The sequence below is a fragment of the Aspergillus terreus genome, genomic scaffold, assembly GCF_000149615.1.
Source record: "Aspergillus terreus NIH2624 scaffold_16 genomic scaffold, whole genome shotgun sequence".
NCBI classification, from domain to species: domain Eukaryota; kingdom Fungi; phylum Ascomycota; class Eurotiomycetes; order Eurotiales; family Aspergillaceae; genus Aspergillus; species Aspergillus terreus.
In genome coordinates this window covers 313,180-329,314 of record NT_165939.1, presented here as the reverse complement: position 1 = coordinate 329,314, position 16,135 = coordinate 313,180, and the positions used below count along the sequence as shown (strand labels likewise).

The 16,135-nt window shown below is 52.8% G+C and overlaps 8 protein-coding genes across 8 annotated transcripts in view; 3 read left to right on the top strand and 5 right to left on the bottom strand.

Annotated features, from left to right (window-relative positions):
• Positions 1-760, top strand: part of ATEG_10064 (SWI/SNF chromatin-remodeling complex subunit SNF5) — a gene marked incomplete at both ends in the record, with an annotated part of 2,549 nt that extends 1,789 nt beyond the window's left edge. The window contains 2 exons of the mRNA XM_001209366.1: positions 37-346; positions 437-760. Coding sequence (XP_001209366.1) covers positions 37-346; positions 437-760 — 634 coding nt within the window. The remainder of the gene's footprint in view (positions 1-36; positions 347-436) is intronic.
• Positions 761-1,921: 1,161 nt separating this feature from the next.
• ATEG_10063 (uncharacterized protein) lies at positions 1,922-2,230 on the bottom strand (the record flags this gene model as incomplete). Its single annotated transcript, XM_001209365.1, has 1 exon — positions 1,922-2,230. The coding sequence occupies one exon, from the start codon at positions 2,228-2,230 to the stop codon at positions 1,922-1,924; it is 309 nt and encodes a 102-aa protein (XP_001209365.1).
• Positions 2,231-4,219: 1,989 nt separating this feature from the next.
• Positions 4,220-5,828, bottom strand: ATEG_10062 (uncharacterized protein; the record flags this gene model as incomplete). Its single annotated transcript, XM_001209364.1, has 3 exons — positions 4,220-4,455; positions 4,515-5,000; positions 5,237-5,828. 3 exons carry the CDS (start codon positions 5,826-5,828, stop codon positions 4,220-4,222), a joined length of 1,314 nt encoding a protein of 437 aa, XP_001209364.1.
• A 650-nt stretch (positions 5,829-6,478) lies between these two features.
• Positions 6,479-7,378, bottom strand: ATEG_10061 (endonuclease/exonuclease/phosphatase family protein; the record flags this gene model as incomplete). Its single annotated transcript, XM_001209363.1, has 1 exon — positions 6,479-7,378. One exon carries the CDS (start codon positions 7,376-7,378, stop codon positions 6,479-6,481), a length of 900 nt encoding a protein of 299 aa, XP_001209363.1.
• A 229-nt stretch (positions 7,379-7,607) lies between these two features.
• On the bottom strand, positions 7,608-9,149 carry ATEG_10060 (uncharacterized protein; the record flags this gene model as incomplete). The annotated part of the gene is made up of 3 exons (XM_001209362.1): positions 7,608-8,322; positions 8,372-8,849; positions 9,041-9,149. The coding sequence occupies 3 exons, from the start codon at positions 9,147-9,149 to the stop codon at positions 7,608-7,610; spliced, it is 1,302 nt and encodes a 433-aa protein (XP_001209362.1).
• A 546-nt stretch (positions 9,150-9,695) lies between these two features.
• On the bottom strand, positions 9,696-10,463 carry ATEG_10059 (FMN-binding negative transcriptional regulator; the record flags this gene model as incomplete). The annotated part of the gene is made up of 1 exon (XM_001209361.1): positions 9,696-10,463. The coding sequence occupies one exon, from the start codon at positions 10,461-10,463 to the stop codon at positions 9,696-9,698; it is 768 nt and encodes a 255-aa protein (XP_001209361.1).
• Positions 10,464-11,019: 556 nt separating this feature from the next.
• On the top strand, positions 11,020-12,264 carry ATEG_10058 (putative transsulfuration enzyme family protein; the record flags this gene model as incomplete). The annotated part of the gene is made up of 2 exons (XM_001209360.1): positions 11,020-11,175; positions 11,233-12,264. 2 exons carry the CDS (start codon positions 11,020-11,022, stop codon positions 12,262-12,264), a joined length of 1,188 nt encoding a protein of 395 aa, XP_001209360.1.
• Positions 12,265-13,256: 992 nt separating this feature from the next.
• ATEG_10057 (curved DNA-binding protein (42 kDa protein)) lies at positions 13,257-14,966 on the top strand (the record flags this gene model as incomplete). Its single annotated transcript, XM_001209359.1, has 5 exons — positions 13,257-13,293; positions 13,556-13,639; positions 13,712-13,816; positions 13,922-14,719; positions 14,770-14,966. The coding sequence occupies 5 exons, from the start codon at positions 13,257-13,259 to the stop codon at positions 14,964-14,966; spliced, it is 1,221 nt and encodes a 406-aa protein (XP_001209359.1).
• Positions 14,967-16,135: the final 1,169 nt, after the last annotated feature.

The window sequence follows — 16,135 nt, the reverse complement described above, 5'->3', positions numbered from 1 at the left end:
TTCGGATTTCTGCGCGGAGACAAACTTATCGCGAAGAACCGCTGTCGAGGAGCAGGAGAAGTTAATCGTGAAGCTCAGAATCTCCCCCCAGAAGTTCCGTCAGTACTTAGCCCACGGTCTTCAGTCCGTATCAATCGGCGCCAAAACCACGCCTGGAAATCAACCTCCTTCGCAACAGAGCACGCCTCATACTGGCACCCCAACTCAGAATCCCATGGCACCCCCCTCCAATATCCAGCCGCAAGTCCGTGTGCCCAGTGTCGGCGCTCCATCCCAGAAACCAGTTCCTACACCACAGATTGGCGCCATCGATGCACCACAGCCCCCAACGCCAGGTGTCCCTCCGGTGAGTTTCCCTTATGTCATTATACCCCACGGATAGACTCTCCGTCTAGGAGGATTGTTCTGTGTGACTCGGTACTAATATTTTCTGTAGCCGCAACCCCCAAGTTGGGTCCAGGCCGGACTCGCACGGCTGAAGCAGTCGTACCCCAACGATTCCTTCGAGGGCGTGATGCGATACACTGCTGTTGACACCGAGACCATGATGCCAGTCGCTGGCTCGACTTCCCCGCCGGGTGCTAAGCTCAAATATCAATATCTCCCGCGCATCCGGTGCCATGACTGTCCGGGGAAGCTTTACACTCCGGGACCCGGTACGACGGTCGAAAATTTCGAGGTCCACCTCCGCAACCGACAACATAAGGAGCGTGTGGAGGAGAGACTCCGGAATGGTCACGCTGGCGGTAATGGACCATAGATTATGAGCAACGGTGGAGCAGTCGAACTTTCTTACCATTATGTATACTTTTATTGCCTTTTACAGAGTACAACATATCCCTCCCGTGGGAACCATTGCAAAGCTGGGACTTTTCCTGTCGATTGGCTGTACATGATTTGGAGCGATTCATGGATTGGTTTTGGGTTTCAGCAGTGTTTGTTTCTACTACAAGACCTTTGTAGGGGCTTGGGTTCTGTTCTTTGCGTCCATGTTGTTATATTACCATGAATAATCTCTGGTCCTTGGATGGGTCAGGGCGACTGTAAGACCATAACAAGTGTCGTTACTATAGCATGATCGTGGAAGGCAGTTGCTCTCCAAGGAGTGTCATAGATGGATTCGTACAAGATACACCGCTGGTTGGACCGTTATCAGGAAGAAAGTCATATTGGATATGTATTTATACATCTATAAGTCTAATACTACTGCTATTCCGGTCCTCGAGTGATTTGGTTGCATGCTCCCCTCTTATTCGGTCAGACCGTGGACTTGTTGCTTGTGGCGTTTTACATCACTGGAGAGATATCTGAAAAATGAGCATCCGGACACGCTGCAGAACCTAGTGCTATGCGTTTCTTGACTCGTCTTCGGGACTTTGAGCACAATCTGGTCGTCGGCCAGACCGTGGATTTTCCGAAGATGGATTCGATAATTCATCGGCCGACTCTTGATTTTCCAATCACAGTCTCCGACATCACATTCTGAGTTATTTATGGGCCGCTTCTCTGGGCTCGGGAGGAATTCGCGAGCTCTGATTGCAGAGAGGCGATGCTGTTTAACCAGATGGTCGTACAAGAGTGGGCGCGACTGATATATCTTTTCGCCATCACATTTTTTTCAGGTGGACCAAGGGACATGGAAGCTCTGTCTGCTTATGCTTCCTTCGATGGTTGTACAATTCGTGTCTCGTGGCGAACGGCCCGGCCGGGCACAAGTCACAGTGTTTGGCCTCGTAGTTATGTGATCCTGTCAAACCACATCTACAGCCATATATTACACCTTACATACCACTAAGTGGGTTGCCCATTTTTGGTAGTATAACGGTCATTTTGGTTAACAGATCCAGAGATATGGATCTTCAAACCATTTTCAGTGGAAAAGGAACCCCCGCAATGAGGGCACACATGCCTGGACCATGACTCACACCGGTGCATCGGGCCAGATGCTCGAGCATGACAGACTTGCGAGCAGTACTGTAGTCACATGCGCCTTTCCCACACTTCCAGTGAACTTGGTTGGACCGTTACGGCTGCCGCCCTCAGACACAGCGGGAGCAAATGAACCAGTGGCCTCAACAATACGGGACACATTAATCGTGGAGAAGAACTTGACAAACTCGTCAGGGTCTGAATGGAGAAGACAATCCAATGGCTGGGCCGTGAGGTCGCTGTCCTCATCATTCTCGTCGTTATCCTCATTGTCATCGACCTCCTCAAGGTCTACTTCCATGTTCAGCACAGCTTGGAGACTTTCTGTGTCCACGGCCTGACCGGATAAATCCTCTGATAGCTCCAGCAGTCGATCCCCATAAGCGAAAAAGTCAGCTGGGAGCACTCTTACTCTCCCAACCCCCTCTGCGGGAGGAACATATGGCGGTGGCGATTAATGTCCTTCCGGGGACGGAGGTATGAACTGAGGCGCCAAGCGATCGGACCGTGGGTTTTCCGCGCGAGCATTGTATATGTCAACCAAAATGACCATTACACTACCAAAAATGGGCAACCCACTTAGTGGTATGTAAGGTGTAATATGATGGATGGCTTGAATTCGACTGGAGAGGAGAAAGAGGAGGAAGAGGGAGGTTTGGTGGTGAAGTCGGTGGTGGGCGACTCACGGGTCACGTGAGAGCTGACCTCTGATTGGTCGACCGGGGAGGGCGCCAAACATAATATATGGCTGTAGATGTAGTTTGACAGGGTATGTCCACTGCACTGTTCGGCTAGGGTGTCTGAGCGTCATAGCGAGAAGGTCAGAGAGACTCGTAGCATTTACTAGCCCGCGTCTCAGCGCATGAATGATGAGTAGTTTCACGGCGCAGACAGCATTATGGTTGTGGTTTTTGAGGGGATCGACAAAGACAATCTGGTCATTGTTTAGGAACAGACAGGAAGCTGGAAGATCAGGGAAAGACTCACAAAGATAATAAATGACGACGAAAACCGGCGGAAGTCAACAGATGATGGAGAATAATATGGACAAAGGTCGAGAGGAAACACAGTAACAACAGACAGTCAACACCACATACAGTTATCAAAGACAAGGATCAGCAAATTCAACAGATGGTGGACAATGGGACACAGAGATGGAAAAATTGGACCGAGATGAACGATGAGAATGAGATGGATGAGAGAGAGAGAGGAAGATGGAAGAAAGGAAGAGAAAGATGAACGAAGCATGAGTGGGGGAGTAGGGGAGGCCAGAGTGCCCTGGAAATGGAAGGAACGAAGATCCACACACATCAATCACTGTATAGTTAGATAACGATAGTTTTACGTCTAACCCCAGCTCCGTCGCCAACCTCTACAAGAAACGACATCATCCCGGTACAACGCATCTTTTCCAGCGTCCATACACAAAATTTATCCAGCTAATTTCCTCACACGCTCTACCGGGATTCAGACCAGGGCATATCGTCGGATTCCTCCTAGAAAGATGCTGTATTATGATTGACTCTCCCGTACTGGACTTCTGCGGCCGAGCCGGGCGCCAGAGCCCATTCCCTAGTGGAACACAATCTACTCGTTATACTGCCGAATGTATACCAGACCGGCCTGCTGGGCCATTTTCGGTAGGTAGGAAGAGCAGAGATACAATGCAGGATCAGCAACGTGAACGCCTTGTACAAAGCCCTAAAGTAATATGGAGAATGGCTGGCGTGCTAAAGCCGTATCATGTATGAGAGTAGTGTTGCTTTGTTAAAACAGGGATACGAAGTTCCTGGTTTATTGGTGAATAGCCTGCGGGAATACACTCATTAGTTATTTAATAACGATGTTTATGGTCAGCCCAGGCATGTTAAGTATTCTTTAACAAGCCCGCATAGATATTTCCAGTTCCTACTATATGACTAGTACTAAGCATTAAGAGGTGGTGATGAGGTAGTAATGGCTTGCCTAAATCCTAAGGCTACAAGGCAGGAAGGGCAGCGTGGACCATGTGGATAGCACTCGTAGTGGTATGTAAGGTGTAATCTATGGCTGCAGTCTCAGGTTAGACACAATATACTGGATCACTGTAAGGGTGACTAATAGGCTCTGAGGCTACGAATCCCATTAAAATCTCTCTATTCTACGTGGTTACGCCTACATCCATTTGTAGACAAGGTGTCTTTGATCTTCATGTGTCCCATAAGTAAATCACCGTAAAGCATCAAGGGTCTTCTCTTAAGCAAACCAGACCTTTCATAATAAACGCTAGCGCAAAAAGAAACCAAGGGATCTAGAAGATCCCAGGCACCATCCTCCACGGTACCAGGCGTCTATACTGTTCCCAGTAAGCCCCGTACTTGGTTGAGCAGCGCTTTTCATCCCGATGACACCGGTGCACCAGCAAACACGTCATGTAGATAAAATATATGTACGGCAGGATGTGGTTCCATCCGCAGGTGACGCAGGTGCAGAAGGAGAAGATGATGTCCCCGACGTAGTTGGGATGGCGCACAATGCCCCAGCATCCTAGAACGTCATTAGCCGGACATTCACACATCAATGACTGATAGAGTCTTCTCACGTACCGGAATACAGCAACCGGGACTCGTGGACATCTCCGCTGCCGGTTGTGTACTGGGCGCGGATTATGCGCTGTCTAGACTCGAGAAACCGGTTACTTCCACTCCCGCGGAGTATCTGTTTCTCGTAGTTTGACAGCCGAAAGAGGATATACCCAGCGGCTCCGACCATGAGAAGAACAGAGAAGATGCTCCATGGAAGATGTGTGGGGTACAACGCCAGATACTGGGCCTGGATTGTATAGATCATCGGAAGCCAGGCGGCTGGACCCCAGCCGAGACAGAATCCAAAGTGGTCCAGTGCAATATCGATTGTGCTCAGGTACCTGGATTCAATTGGCGTCAGCCCTGAAAAACAAGCTGCATTAGTCAGGGGTAAGTACCAGTCCTCGTTGACGAAGAAGTCGATGGTGTAAATAGCATGGAACAGGGTCACGGCCACCATGGAGTTCGATATAGACCCGAATGCTTCGTATTGCTTAGCCATGAAGGCTAGGTCACTGGTCAGAGATCAGCATCTGCGCGCCTAGAGCATCAAAGTCTCGCCTAGTACATTAGTACCCATGAGTTCATGCCAACGCGGCCGATCTGAAAGAGTTTCACGTCCCAGAGCGCGCCTAAACGTGGATTCAACTCGATACCGGCCAGGAAATCGTGTAAGATCGAACCTAGCCCAGGTCAGCGAATCCCACCCTCGTGTTGGTATATCCTGGAGTCTTTTATCTCACCGCTGAATCGGCGATCACGCTCGAAGGTTGGGCTCACACGTGCCTTGACATACGCCAGCACTGCAGTGATCAGCCCGTAAATGTTGGCGACTACCAGGAGCGCCCCCCAGTTCCGCGCGACGCTCGCCATCACACCAATCCCACCTGCATATCCTGAAAGAACAAAGCCACAAACTGTGAGAAACCAGCACGACAATCCGTTTATCAGGTACGGATGCGCGTGGCCTCCAGGTGTCGGCGGGCCATGCACCACCTTTCCGGGAACGACGGTGTACAGCATGGCCTGTACAACCACCCAGCCTGCATACCCCAGTACTGGGCCTGCAAAGACCGCCGGCAGGTAACGTAAAATGAAGAGAAATGGCGACTGGACGAACAGTGGCTCTGTTATGGCGGCCCAGATTGAACCACCAAAGTGCTCCAGGCAGATGTGGAGGAACAGAGTGAGGAAGATCGAGCCGACCACAAGAGTCAGGCTCAAAAGGCCCGAAAGGGCAGAAACGTGCTGTCGACGTCCCCAGAAGATATTCGGGGAGCGTATCTGCTTGTCGGCGCCCTGCAGAAGGACATGGGGCACAGCAACAGGGGCCATAGCGCAACTTCGGTGGATGATTCAGAACCGAGGGATCACGATGATCCTTTGATATATGCTCTATGGATGCGGCGTGGTGTTTTTATATGATGAGGTTGACGGCCACATGAGCTTTTCGTGTCCAGCGAAGACACAAGACCATGGTGTATGTCGCTCTTGCCTCGGTGGGCCTGGTGATGTGAGCTATCCGGAGTATGTCAAGTGAAGTGGAAAGAGCTCACCAGGTCGATGCAAGGGACGTGCTGATCTACTAGCATCTCTTCCCCGACGTGCTCCCTCCTATCAAAGCATCTTACCATGGAACTTTTCAGCTGTGGATACGCTGCTGCAAGATCTGACCGTTGCGCATGAGCTGCGCTTGCGTCACCATACTTTGTCCTGCCCAGCATCCGCAGACCGTTCGCGTTTTGTGATGGTCTACCTTATGGGGTTACGTCCGACTTTGGATGCGGTTCTGCAAAGGGAGTACATAAGGCCCCGTGGTCTGTTCAGGTCTATATTACACAAGCAATGATGGCTGTCTACTTTCAGCAATTTAAATTTCTCTTATTCGCTGGACATAGTCTCCCAGAGCTTGGAAACTAAGCATCGAGATATTCCGTCACTACCCTGGATCCAAGGTGCCAAAAGCCCTTCTTTGTAGATCGGTATCAACGCGAATCCATATCCCTAACCAAGAGTAACCTTCCATCCACCACAACAGCGCGATGGTCGGAATTATACACCCCATCATCGAACCGATTCGCCAGCACAGCATACCCGTCCACCGTCCAGGCCTGTCCACCCGCCGTCCCATTCCCAAGCAAGACATAGTCGATCCGCGTCGGATCCTGTCCCTCATACCCAAATCCCGTCCAGGTAAGCTGATTCCCATAGTGCTCAGCCGCCGGGACTAACACGGCTGCATCAGCCAGCGGCGACCCGGGCGCCGTCAACTCGACATACGCCTCTTCGAAATCCTGGCTGTTGAAGTCTCCCGCTAGGAACACCCCATCGATGAAGTCGTCGCCGTAGTCGCCAGCGGAGTACTGGCTGATCTTCCGCAGGATTATCCGCGCAGCCTCGAGCCGCGACCGCGCGCCCTGGTCGTCTAGGTGCGTGTTCATCGCCAGCACGGTCTGGCGACTGGCGCGGTGCGTGAACACTCCGATCGTCACGATGCGGATCGACGCCGCATCCCAGCTCTTACTGGGGACGTCCGGCGTCTCTGAGAGCCACACCGTCTCCCAGTGGTTGATCTCCCAGTGTTGCGGCTGGTAGATGATGGCGGAGTACTCGCCTGCTTGGTACCCGTCGTCGCGGCCGACCCCGATGTAGTCCCAGCTGGTGGTGGGGCTGCTGTTGAGGCCGGACAGGACGTCGACAAGCTGATTGTGCAACACTTCCTGGAGACAGATGAAAGAGTTTTGGTTGCGCGTGTTGAAGAGGAGCTCGTTTATGAGGAGCTGTTTACGCTCGGCCCAGGGCCGTTCGCCCTTGAAGGGGGCGGTAGTTGCATAGCGGATGTTGTGGGTGAGGATGCGGATGGAAAGCTCGGCGGCGACTTTCATTGTGCGTGGAGCTTTGTGTATGAGGCGATGATCTATCTTATGGGTGGACTTGGGTTGTTGATGTTTCTTGGAGGTTGGGGAGGAAGTGAGGAGAAGCTATGGAATGCGGGCGTGTCTTGTGATTGGATAAGCGTGACCACCCATTTCAGTATGTATATAGCACGTCTATACTTCTAGGTAGCACCTAAGTGGGCAGTCCAGCTATTCAATGCACCTACCATATTAACGTTCATATAAGAAGCCAGTCCTGTCCCGTTCGGCCGATTGTAAACACCCATCGCGATGCAAACGACCCTGGGCCACCTTCTTGCTCCTGCCACTGCCAATATCCCTGCAGGATGCGCCCCGCATTGATCCCATTCATGCAGTTGGTGACGGCCCAGAATTGCTCCAACGAGCTCGACAGAAAGTCCCGTTGCGCGGGCTCCCGACACTCCAGACCGGCGACAAAGATTGGCCAGAGGATGCACTTGAGGAGAGCGTCGTCCTCCTTCAGGAGCCCGATCACGCGGATCAACTCTTGCACCAGGTCTTCCTGGGCGGAGTCTTGCTTTGTGACGGTGTCGAGAATCCGCTGGCCGTAAATGAGCGCGCCGAGCTTGTACGACTGCGCCAACATGGGGAGGTTGTGCGTGTCGCGGGTGGACAAGTCATCCGGATGCGGTAGGCTGGACGCCCAGATCGTACAGTCAAAGTCCTGGATGAATTCGATGATTTTCTTGATGTTCTGGGCGTGTCCGGTCAGGGTTGCGGAATCTAGCGGTTCCGGGACGGTGAGTGCGTCGCGGCACATCGACAACGATTGGATCGCGGTTAGGAGGTATTCTGGACAGCCGAGGAACGATTGCTCGATCGTCTCTTGGAGAAGTGCTTCTGATTGCTCGAGGAAGTTGAACTGAGATAGGAGCTTTGGGCGAACAAACGTTGCACCGAGAGTCTCGATTCTAGTCTCGTGGTCAGTTGTGGTAGATGTGAAGGCTATGACACACATACAGGTAGATTTGTCGGGTGATGAAGTTCCGGATCTGTAGGACGGTTCGACCTGGATCCTGGCTAGTGTTCATGTCTGGCCCAGACAGGAGCGGATTCGTTTCGATCACACGCTTGATTCCTTCCAGATGAACATTCCAACGATCACTCCCAGATTCGAGAAGGTCCAGAAAGATCAAGAGGAAGATACTTGCCATGGTGGTGTCCTTTGCACATGATGTAGTATCAGATAGGTCACTGGCAAGTCGTTGCATAGCCTGCTGCTTGAAGAGCAATGCATCATAGTGGGCGCCTCGTGATTGAATGGGAACCACAGGGCCCGGTTCGTGGAATGAGCGGCCAGAGTTGGCTTTGTGTCGTGCTGCAAGCGCCAGAGCTGCCTTACAGAGAGTTTGGTCGGTTAATGCAAGAGATATCAGACTTCTGAACGGGTTTTTCTCGCTGTCGTATACAATGAAGAGCTTGCAAATGCGGTGGTTATCTGAGTTAGTTAGTATTGTCTGTATAGCCAAAGGTTATCAGTCTTCAAAGGTTATCAGTCTTACAGTAGTCTAGATAGTGTCTGGAAGTTGAATCTAACATGGAAAACATCGGGTCTTCCAGAGCTAATGGGATATCTTGTGAGGAACTTGTATGCTCTTCTAGGCTAGACGATTAGCTCAGAGAACCGACCTGGATACCAAAGCACGTCAGAATCGGAAAGGATACTCAACGCACTGGGTACACAATTCTTGACAGACAGCCTCAATGGGCTCTCTATGGCGCTCGAGGCGAGCCCCATCTTTGCTGCCTCCGTCGGATCTGACGCATCTTGGAACGACATGCCCTGCATTTTACCTCGGATGGCCACGCCTTTTACCCACCGAACTGGCCGCTTCTCGTAGCATTCCAGCCCACTGGTCTTGCATTTTCGACAAGGGACCTGAGATCGGTCACATTGAATGCGCCGACGACGGCAGGTATAGCAGGCCTCAAGCATTGAACGCTTATCCATTTGGTGGATTCCACAGCATGGCAGAGTAGTTTATCTGAACAGTGAGGGCCCCACTCATCATCAAATAGCTAGGACTCAGAGACCGGACATTGTCGCAGCATGGAAATACTTTCAGTAAATAGCATTAATTGTGTAAAGAACATATGAGTAAGTGAAGTGGAAGTGAGTGGGCCAGTGTGGAAGTGCTGATTAATTAATTCCATTGACGGCGAAAGTGTTTCCTATTCAGGCATAGCGCCTTACAGCGAACCATCGTCAACCGTCTTTGCTGTATGTTTACTCGGTGCTATTTGCAGGGTATTGAGGTATATACACTTCCAAATCGTTCAGTAGCTACTGAGTTTTTGGTCGATCCTTGAGCTCCCCTCGCTCTTTCACCATCTGCGCAATCCCCTTCCCAACCTCCGTGTCCAACGCCTCAAATCCCCGGATCACGCCCTCGCGATCTCCCTGGCCCATTTCCTGACTCATCTTGAACTTCCCCTCCAGTCGATCAATCGTGATTTCGATGCCAATGATATTCTTCTTCATGATCTCAATGTAGTTCGACGGCGCGTCGGACACCGACCAGGGCGATGTATACCCCATAATCAACGTCTCCGACTGTCGCGACAGATCCTCAATCTGCTTCTGCAAGAACGCGCCGGTCTGCTCAGACTTGGAATCGCAGTAGATGCGGATCTTGCCGTACGCCTGCGCCGCGGCGTAGTTCCAGGTGGGAACGACCTTGGCGGTGGCGGGCTTGGTCTCGGTGTAGAACTTCGGCGTAACATAGTGGTGATGCGGTGCGTTGAAGAGCACCAGCACTTCGTCGGAGAGTTCGAGGCTCTGACTGCCTCCCTGTTCGTGCTGCGCGGCGAGAGCCTCCATCAGCACCTTGGCCTGGGGATTCTGCTTGGCCATGTGGCCGCGCAGGACCCCGTTCGACACGCTCCCGTCGCTGGTGTCCGGAACATCGAGGACAAACGGGATGTGGCTCGACTGGATCAATGGATATGACGAGGACTTGATCGCAGTGGTCAAGATGCCTAGCGGGTTGTCTTTAATCAGCTGCTGGAGCACAGTGATTTGGCCCTCGGCGTGGATTGCACGGAGATACATGACGGCAGGTGGATCCTAGTCAGGTTGACTGTGGAAGAACTGAGCTGGAGGAGGCTACATCGCGCCCTTTATAAGACTGGGCAATCATAAATGATCGATAATGATCACATCGGCCGATAGCAGGCAACGAACTCAACTGACTCACAATTAGGTCTTCCTGATTGGTGTGCGTCGCCGAGGCCCAGATCCAGTCTGACTGCTTTTTTGATACTCCGTAGAGTCTGGTTGCCGTCTGGACCAATCAGGGGCCCTCGTTTGGTGCTTTTTTTGACCGCTGTGGGGCTTTAACAGAATTAGTCCAATAGGAGCCCATAGACTTTCTTTAGCTTCCGCATTAGGAACTTGACGGGAGTGGGGCTCTGATCGTCCCTAACCCGATGAGGAAGTGCTTTAGAGAGGTCGTCCATTGCCTTACAAAGTCCGTCGACTGACTACGGAATATTGCCATCGTCGACGAGTGCGAAGCTATAAATACCAGCCGGAAATCTACCTGACGAAGGGTCACTCAGAAACTGCCCTCACACCATCATCTGCAGTGGCCACGCCATAGTTCAAAATGGCACCATCCGGCAATTATCACGATTCCACTCGAGCATTGCACGCCGACGATCCTCTAAACCGAGTGACCGATGTTGCTCCCCCCATTCATCTTTCCACCACATTCAGATATCCTCATGAGCCGGAGAATCTATTACCGTCCGAGGACCCTGTCGTACGTGTCCTCGATCTTCTGTCCTTCCACAACCATTCCCGACTAACCCTCGTACAGGAAGAGTTCGATGGCCACAACTATGTGTACTCTCGGGAATTCGCGCCCAATGCATCCCGCCTGGAGGCTGTCCTATCGTCCCTCCTGAACGGTCGCGCAATTAGCTACGCTACCGGCTTAGCCGCTCTCCAAGCGGCCTTGATCCTGCTCAACCCGCGCCGCATCGCCGTCGGCGAAGGCTACCATGGCTCTCACGAAGTCATTTCCGTGATTTCCCGTCTGTCAGGACTACAGAAGCTTCCTCTCGACTGTCCCGCGGAGAGCCTGGAGGCCGGCGACGTCGTCCTCCTCGAGACACCCGTCAACCCGCTGGGAACGGCCTTTAGCATTGAGGCCTACGCACAGAAGGCCCACAGCCGAGGCGCTTACCTTATTGTCGACAGCACCTTTGCTCCTCCAGGCCTGCAGGACCCGTTCCTGTGGGGTGCGGATCTCGTCGTGCACTCCGGGTCCAAGTATTTCGGCGGCCATAGCGACCTCCTTTGTGGCGTGCTGGCGACCCAGCGCAAGGACTGGGAGAAGCAGCTGTTCGCGGACCGGCTCGCGCTTGGGAACGTCCTGGGGAACCTGGAGAGCTGGTTGTGTCTGCGCAGTCTGCGGACACTGGAGCTCCGTGTGCAGCGTGCCAGTCAGAGCTGCGGTCGGCTGGTGGCGTGGCTGCATCAGGCGATGAATACCCCCAACCCTGGGGCGGGTAGCGAGGAGTCCGTCGTGCAGTCGGTCTTGCAGAAGATCTACCATGCCAGTCTCCAGGCGGAACCTTGGCTGCAGAAGCAGATGCCGAATGGGTTTGGTCCGGTGTTCTCAATTGTCTTGCAGCGCGAAGAGTTTGCTTGCGTGTTGCCGAGTAAGCTGGGGTTGTTCCAGCATGCAACGAGTCTGGGGGGTGTGGAGTCACTGATTGAGTGGCGGGCTTTGTCCGATAGTAGGGTGGACCGGAGACTATTGAGAATTAGTGTTGGACTGGAGAATTGGGAAGATTTGAAGAATGATCTACTGCGGGCTTTTAAGGCTGTGCAGGAGGGGGCTTGATCGGATATATATCTGTGCCTACAGTAGGTCGGTACTGTAGACTACTGTCCATAGCTCACATGCTGATCAATTCATCGCATCACCTTACCAGACATGTCCCAGTTACCTAAACCCGCAGAAACTACCTAATTACCTACCTATAGCACCTAGGTAGGTACCCAGTAGAGGTAGGTACTTGACCTAAAGGAGAAAGCTCCTCGGTGATGTCATACATGACTTGGCTGTGCACTTGTTGTAGTACGAGACACAGTAGGGTGAATCAATGGCTGAATGACATGCTCCATAAGTTATCAGGACTAGTTACAGACTGTTCAAGGGAAAGAATTATCAATCAGGAGTAGTTTCTCCAGACTATCTCCATGTAGAGGCATCATGCGGCGGTGTTGAGATAAAATACGACACAGGCAGGCCGTCTGGTAACCATTCGTAATCCGCAAGCCCTACACGTACCCTGGTCTAGGAGATGGGTACATCAGGCCTGCACAACAGGTAGGAGTGTCCCTTCTGTCGCTAGGGCCTCGACATAAAGTGGCACTGAATAGTCCCTAGATAGATGATATCCTTAAGAAATTGGAGTCTGTTGGGCATAATGTTTGATCCATAACACCAGAGAGTCTCGGTCACGCGCTCTATACCGTAGTAGTACCTAGAAGACTATAGCTCTCAACACCCCCACTGAGGTAGCTAGAATCAGAGACATGTCTAGCTATGACTATTAGAATGACTTATTTCTGAACAACTAGCAAAGGACCTAGGTACCTACATACTCGCATGCTTCCTGAGGCAGGTAGTATGACGACAAACGCCCCGCTCTGTACCCTCCCGTATTGAAACATACGGTAATGAAGGCACACTTCCTCCAGCTGCCATGAATTCTGCATCATTTTCCCACTTCTTCCCCTCTCTTTCTCTCGTGCTCCACGATTGTCCCCAAGCCCGTCTTCTTGTTTCCCTTGATTCTCCCCCCGTGAGAATCATCCATCTACTTCACAATGGCTGAGACCCAGGCCCAGGCAACCCCCGAGGTTGGTATGTATTGACCCCTCTTCTCCCCATTGTGAAAAAGCTCCGTTCGTTTTGTGGGTTTCCGATCCGCTTGCTGCGTCGTCATGGCCCGCTGGCGGGGGGTTGCGACAGAGCTTTCAGACTCCGACCAGGAGACATAAAACCTCCTCATCTAGGGCGTTTGTCCCTAGTAGCTTCTCAGGGCGGTCGGTTTCGATCGTTGGAGTCCCCAGTACCGTCATTCGTCTCGCAACAGAGCACTAACCATGTCCATGGATCCGTCTAGACTACACCCTCAACAACCCCGACACCTTGACCAAGTACAAGACTGCCGCCACCATCTCCCACAAGGTTCTTGATGCCGTCTCAGGTGCGTGAGCCCGGCTTCCTTCTCATCGTTCCTACGCTGTCCAACCGAACCAGCCCGCTGACCATCGTCTAGCATTGTGCGTGGAGGGCGCCAAGATCGTCGAGATCTGCCAGAAGGGTGATCAGCTCCTCGATGAGGAGATCGCCAAGGTCTACAAGGGCAAGAAGATTGCCAAGGGTGCGTTAATTCTCCCCTCCGCTGCTGTCGACCGCTCCAGACCATGTGGAAGCTCCGGCGCATGCTTCATAAAGCTTCGATATTGACAGAACTCCCGTCGGAAAGGTATCTCTCACCCCACGACGGTCTCTCCCAGCTCTTTCGTGACCCCCTACACCCCTCTGGTCTCCGACGCGCAGGAGGCCGAGACCGCCCTCAAGGCCGGCGAGATCGTCAAGATCCAGCTCGGTGCTCAGATCGATGGCTTCGGAACGATCGTCTGTGACATGGTCACCGTCGGCCAGGACGAGGTGACCGGCCGCGAGGCCGACCTTCTCCTCGCTACCCACTACGCCAATGAGCTTCTCCTGCGTCTGATGGTGCCTCCCGGTCTTCTGGCCACTGGCTCCGATGAGGAGAAGGCTAAGGCCGCCGCCCAGAAGGCCCCCACCCAGGCTCAGATTTCCCAGCTTGTCGAGAAGGTCGCCAAGGCCTACGACTGCAACGTCGTCGAGAACACCACCAGCTGGCTGTTTGAGCGCAACGAGATCGAGGCTGAAAAGAAGATCATCCTTGCCCCTGGCGCCGGTGTCCGTGGCGAGGGTGTTCCCGACGTTGGTGAAGTCTGGGGTGTCGAGATGGGTCTGTCCCTCGGCTCCGGCAAGGTCAAGAACCTGCCTCTTCGTTCCACCCTCCACCGCCGTACCACCACCACCTACATCCTCAAGCGCCCCAGCTCCCGTCAGACCCTGTCCGAAATTGTCAAGAAGTTCGGCCAGTTCCCCTTCAGCTTGCGCCAGCTGGATGACGAGAAGGCCGCCAAGGTCGGTGTTGTCGAGTGTGTCCGTGGCGGTGTCCTGAGACAGTACGAGCCCGCCGGTGACGCCGACAACGCGCCCGTTTCTCGTCTGCTGACCACCATCGGTATGTGTTGTTCTAGATTCTCTGTTGGGCGTCTCACTAACAACCCGTAGCCATCACCAAGAATGGTATCACGAAGCTCACCGCTCCTGCTGCTCCCGACATGACCAAGGTCAAGTCGGACAAGAAGATCGAGGACGAGGAGATCCTCAAGATCCTGGAGCGTCCTCTGTCCAAGTCGACCGGCAACAAGAAGAACAAGAACAACAAGAAGAAGGCCGCCAAGAAGGAGTCTGGCGACAAGGAGTAAAGGGACCGATTCCACCTCGCTTGGTCGAATCTCGTGGTCCTTGGATAGTCGGAGGGGCGATGTGCTGCATCGCCTTGGCTCCGGGCCTGATGGCTTTGAGCGTGGACTGAACCTGCCGTTGCAATCGCGCTTTTTCTGAGTGGGATGTGTGCTCGAGAGTGGGATCGAGGATTGCATGGGCCCGTAATGAGGGAGCGTTGGTCTCCCACCGAACTCATGGATCTCCTGTCACGTACTTAGTTGCAGGCAAAGAAAACATCATGTATGAGCTGAATATAAAAGAAATGAGTGCCTGGATATACCTAGGAGGGGTTTAGTACGGCCTCTGGTAGTTCGCTGCTATAGTCACAACCGGTATATAAGAGTTTTAGGACAAAGTGTGTTGCTGCTTTCAGCTGTTCAGCTGTCTCTATCTTGAAGCATCTATTCTATCTTGACCTTTCTTCTGATGATGCTTTTCATTGTTCCCAAATCTGGCCGATGGTGTTGTAGTTGCCTTGAATGCCGGTGGATGTCTCGGAATCGCCACCGTCGCCGCAACTGTTTGACAAACACATTCTGCGAGGCCCATGTGTCCCTCCGATGGAGACAACTGGAGTAACACCTCTTCTGCTGGAAACAACGGTGTTGTTCTTTTGCCTCCGTCCGTGCCCGTGTCAGCCGAAAAGGAATCTTTCAGAACAACACCCTCTTTCGGTATCAGAAAAAGACCTTGCGAACAAGCAAAGAAATAATATTGAACCATCATCTCAGCTACATCGCACTAGGACCCTCTATCTGGTCGCGGGCCTGATTGACTGGGCGCAGTGTGTGGCCGAACTGGTTTGTCTGGTGGCCGAACCACTTCCTGCTGCCGATTTCTTCCTCTGCGCCGACATCTTCTCGTCCACCACCTGCTCCCCCATCGCCGTCTGCTCAACCCATCCGATTTCGGCATTCTGGGTTTTCTCAGTCAGGTAAGACGCTTGCGATAGTCAGACCGTCAGTCTCTTGCGCCTGGCGGTTCGTAGGACAGGTCTGATGCCCGTCCCTGAAGTGAACCCCTCCTGTCCTCATCACGTTGACACCGGAAGTCATGCACGACCAGGTGTTCTCTTCTATCACATTCGCAGCCTGTCTTCTCTTCTGTTACATCTCGCCTCGTGCGTCTGTTACTCCCTCTGTTTCCT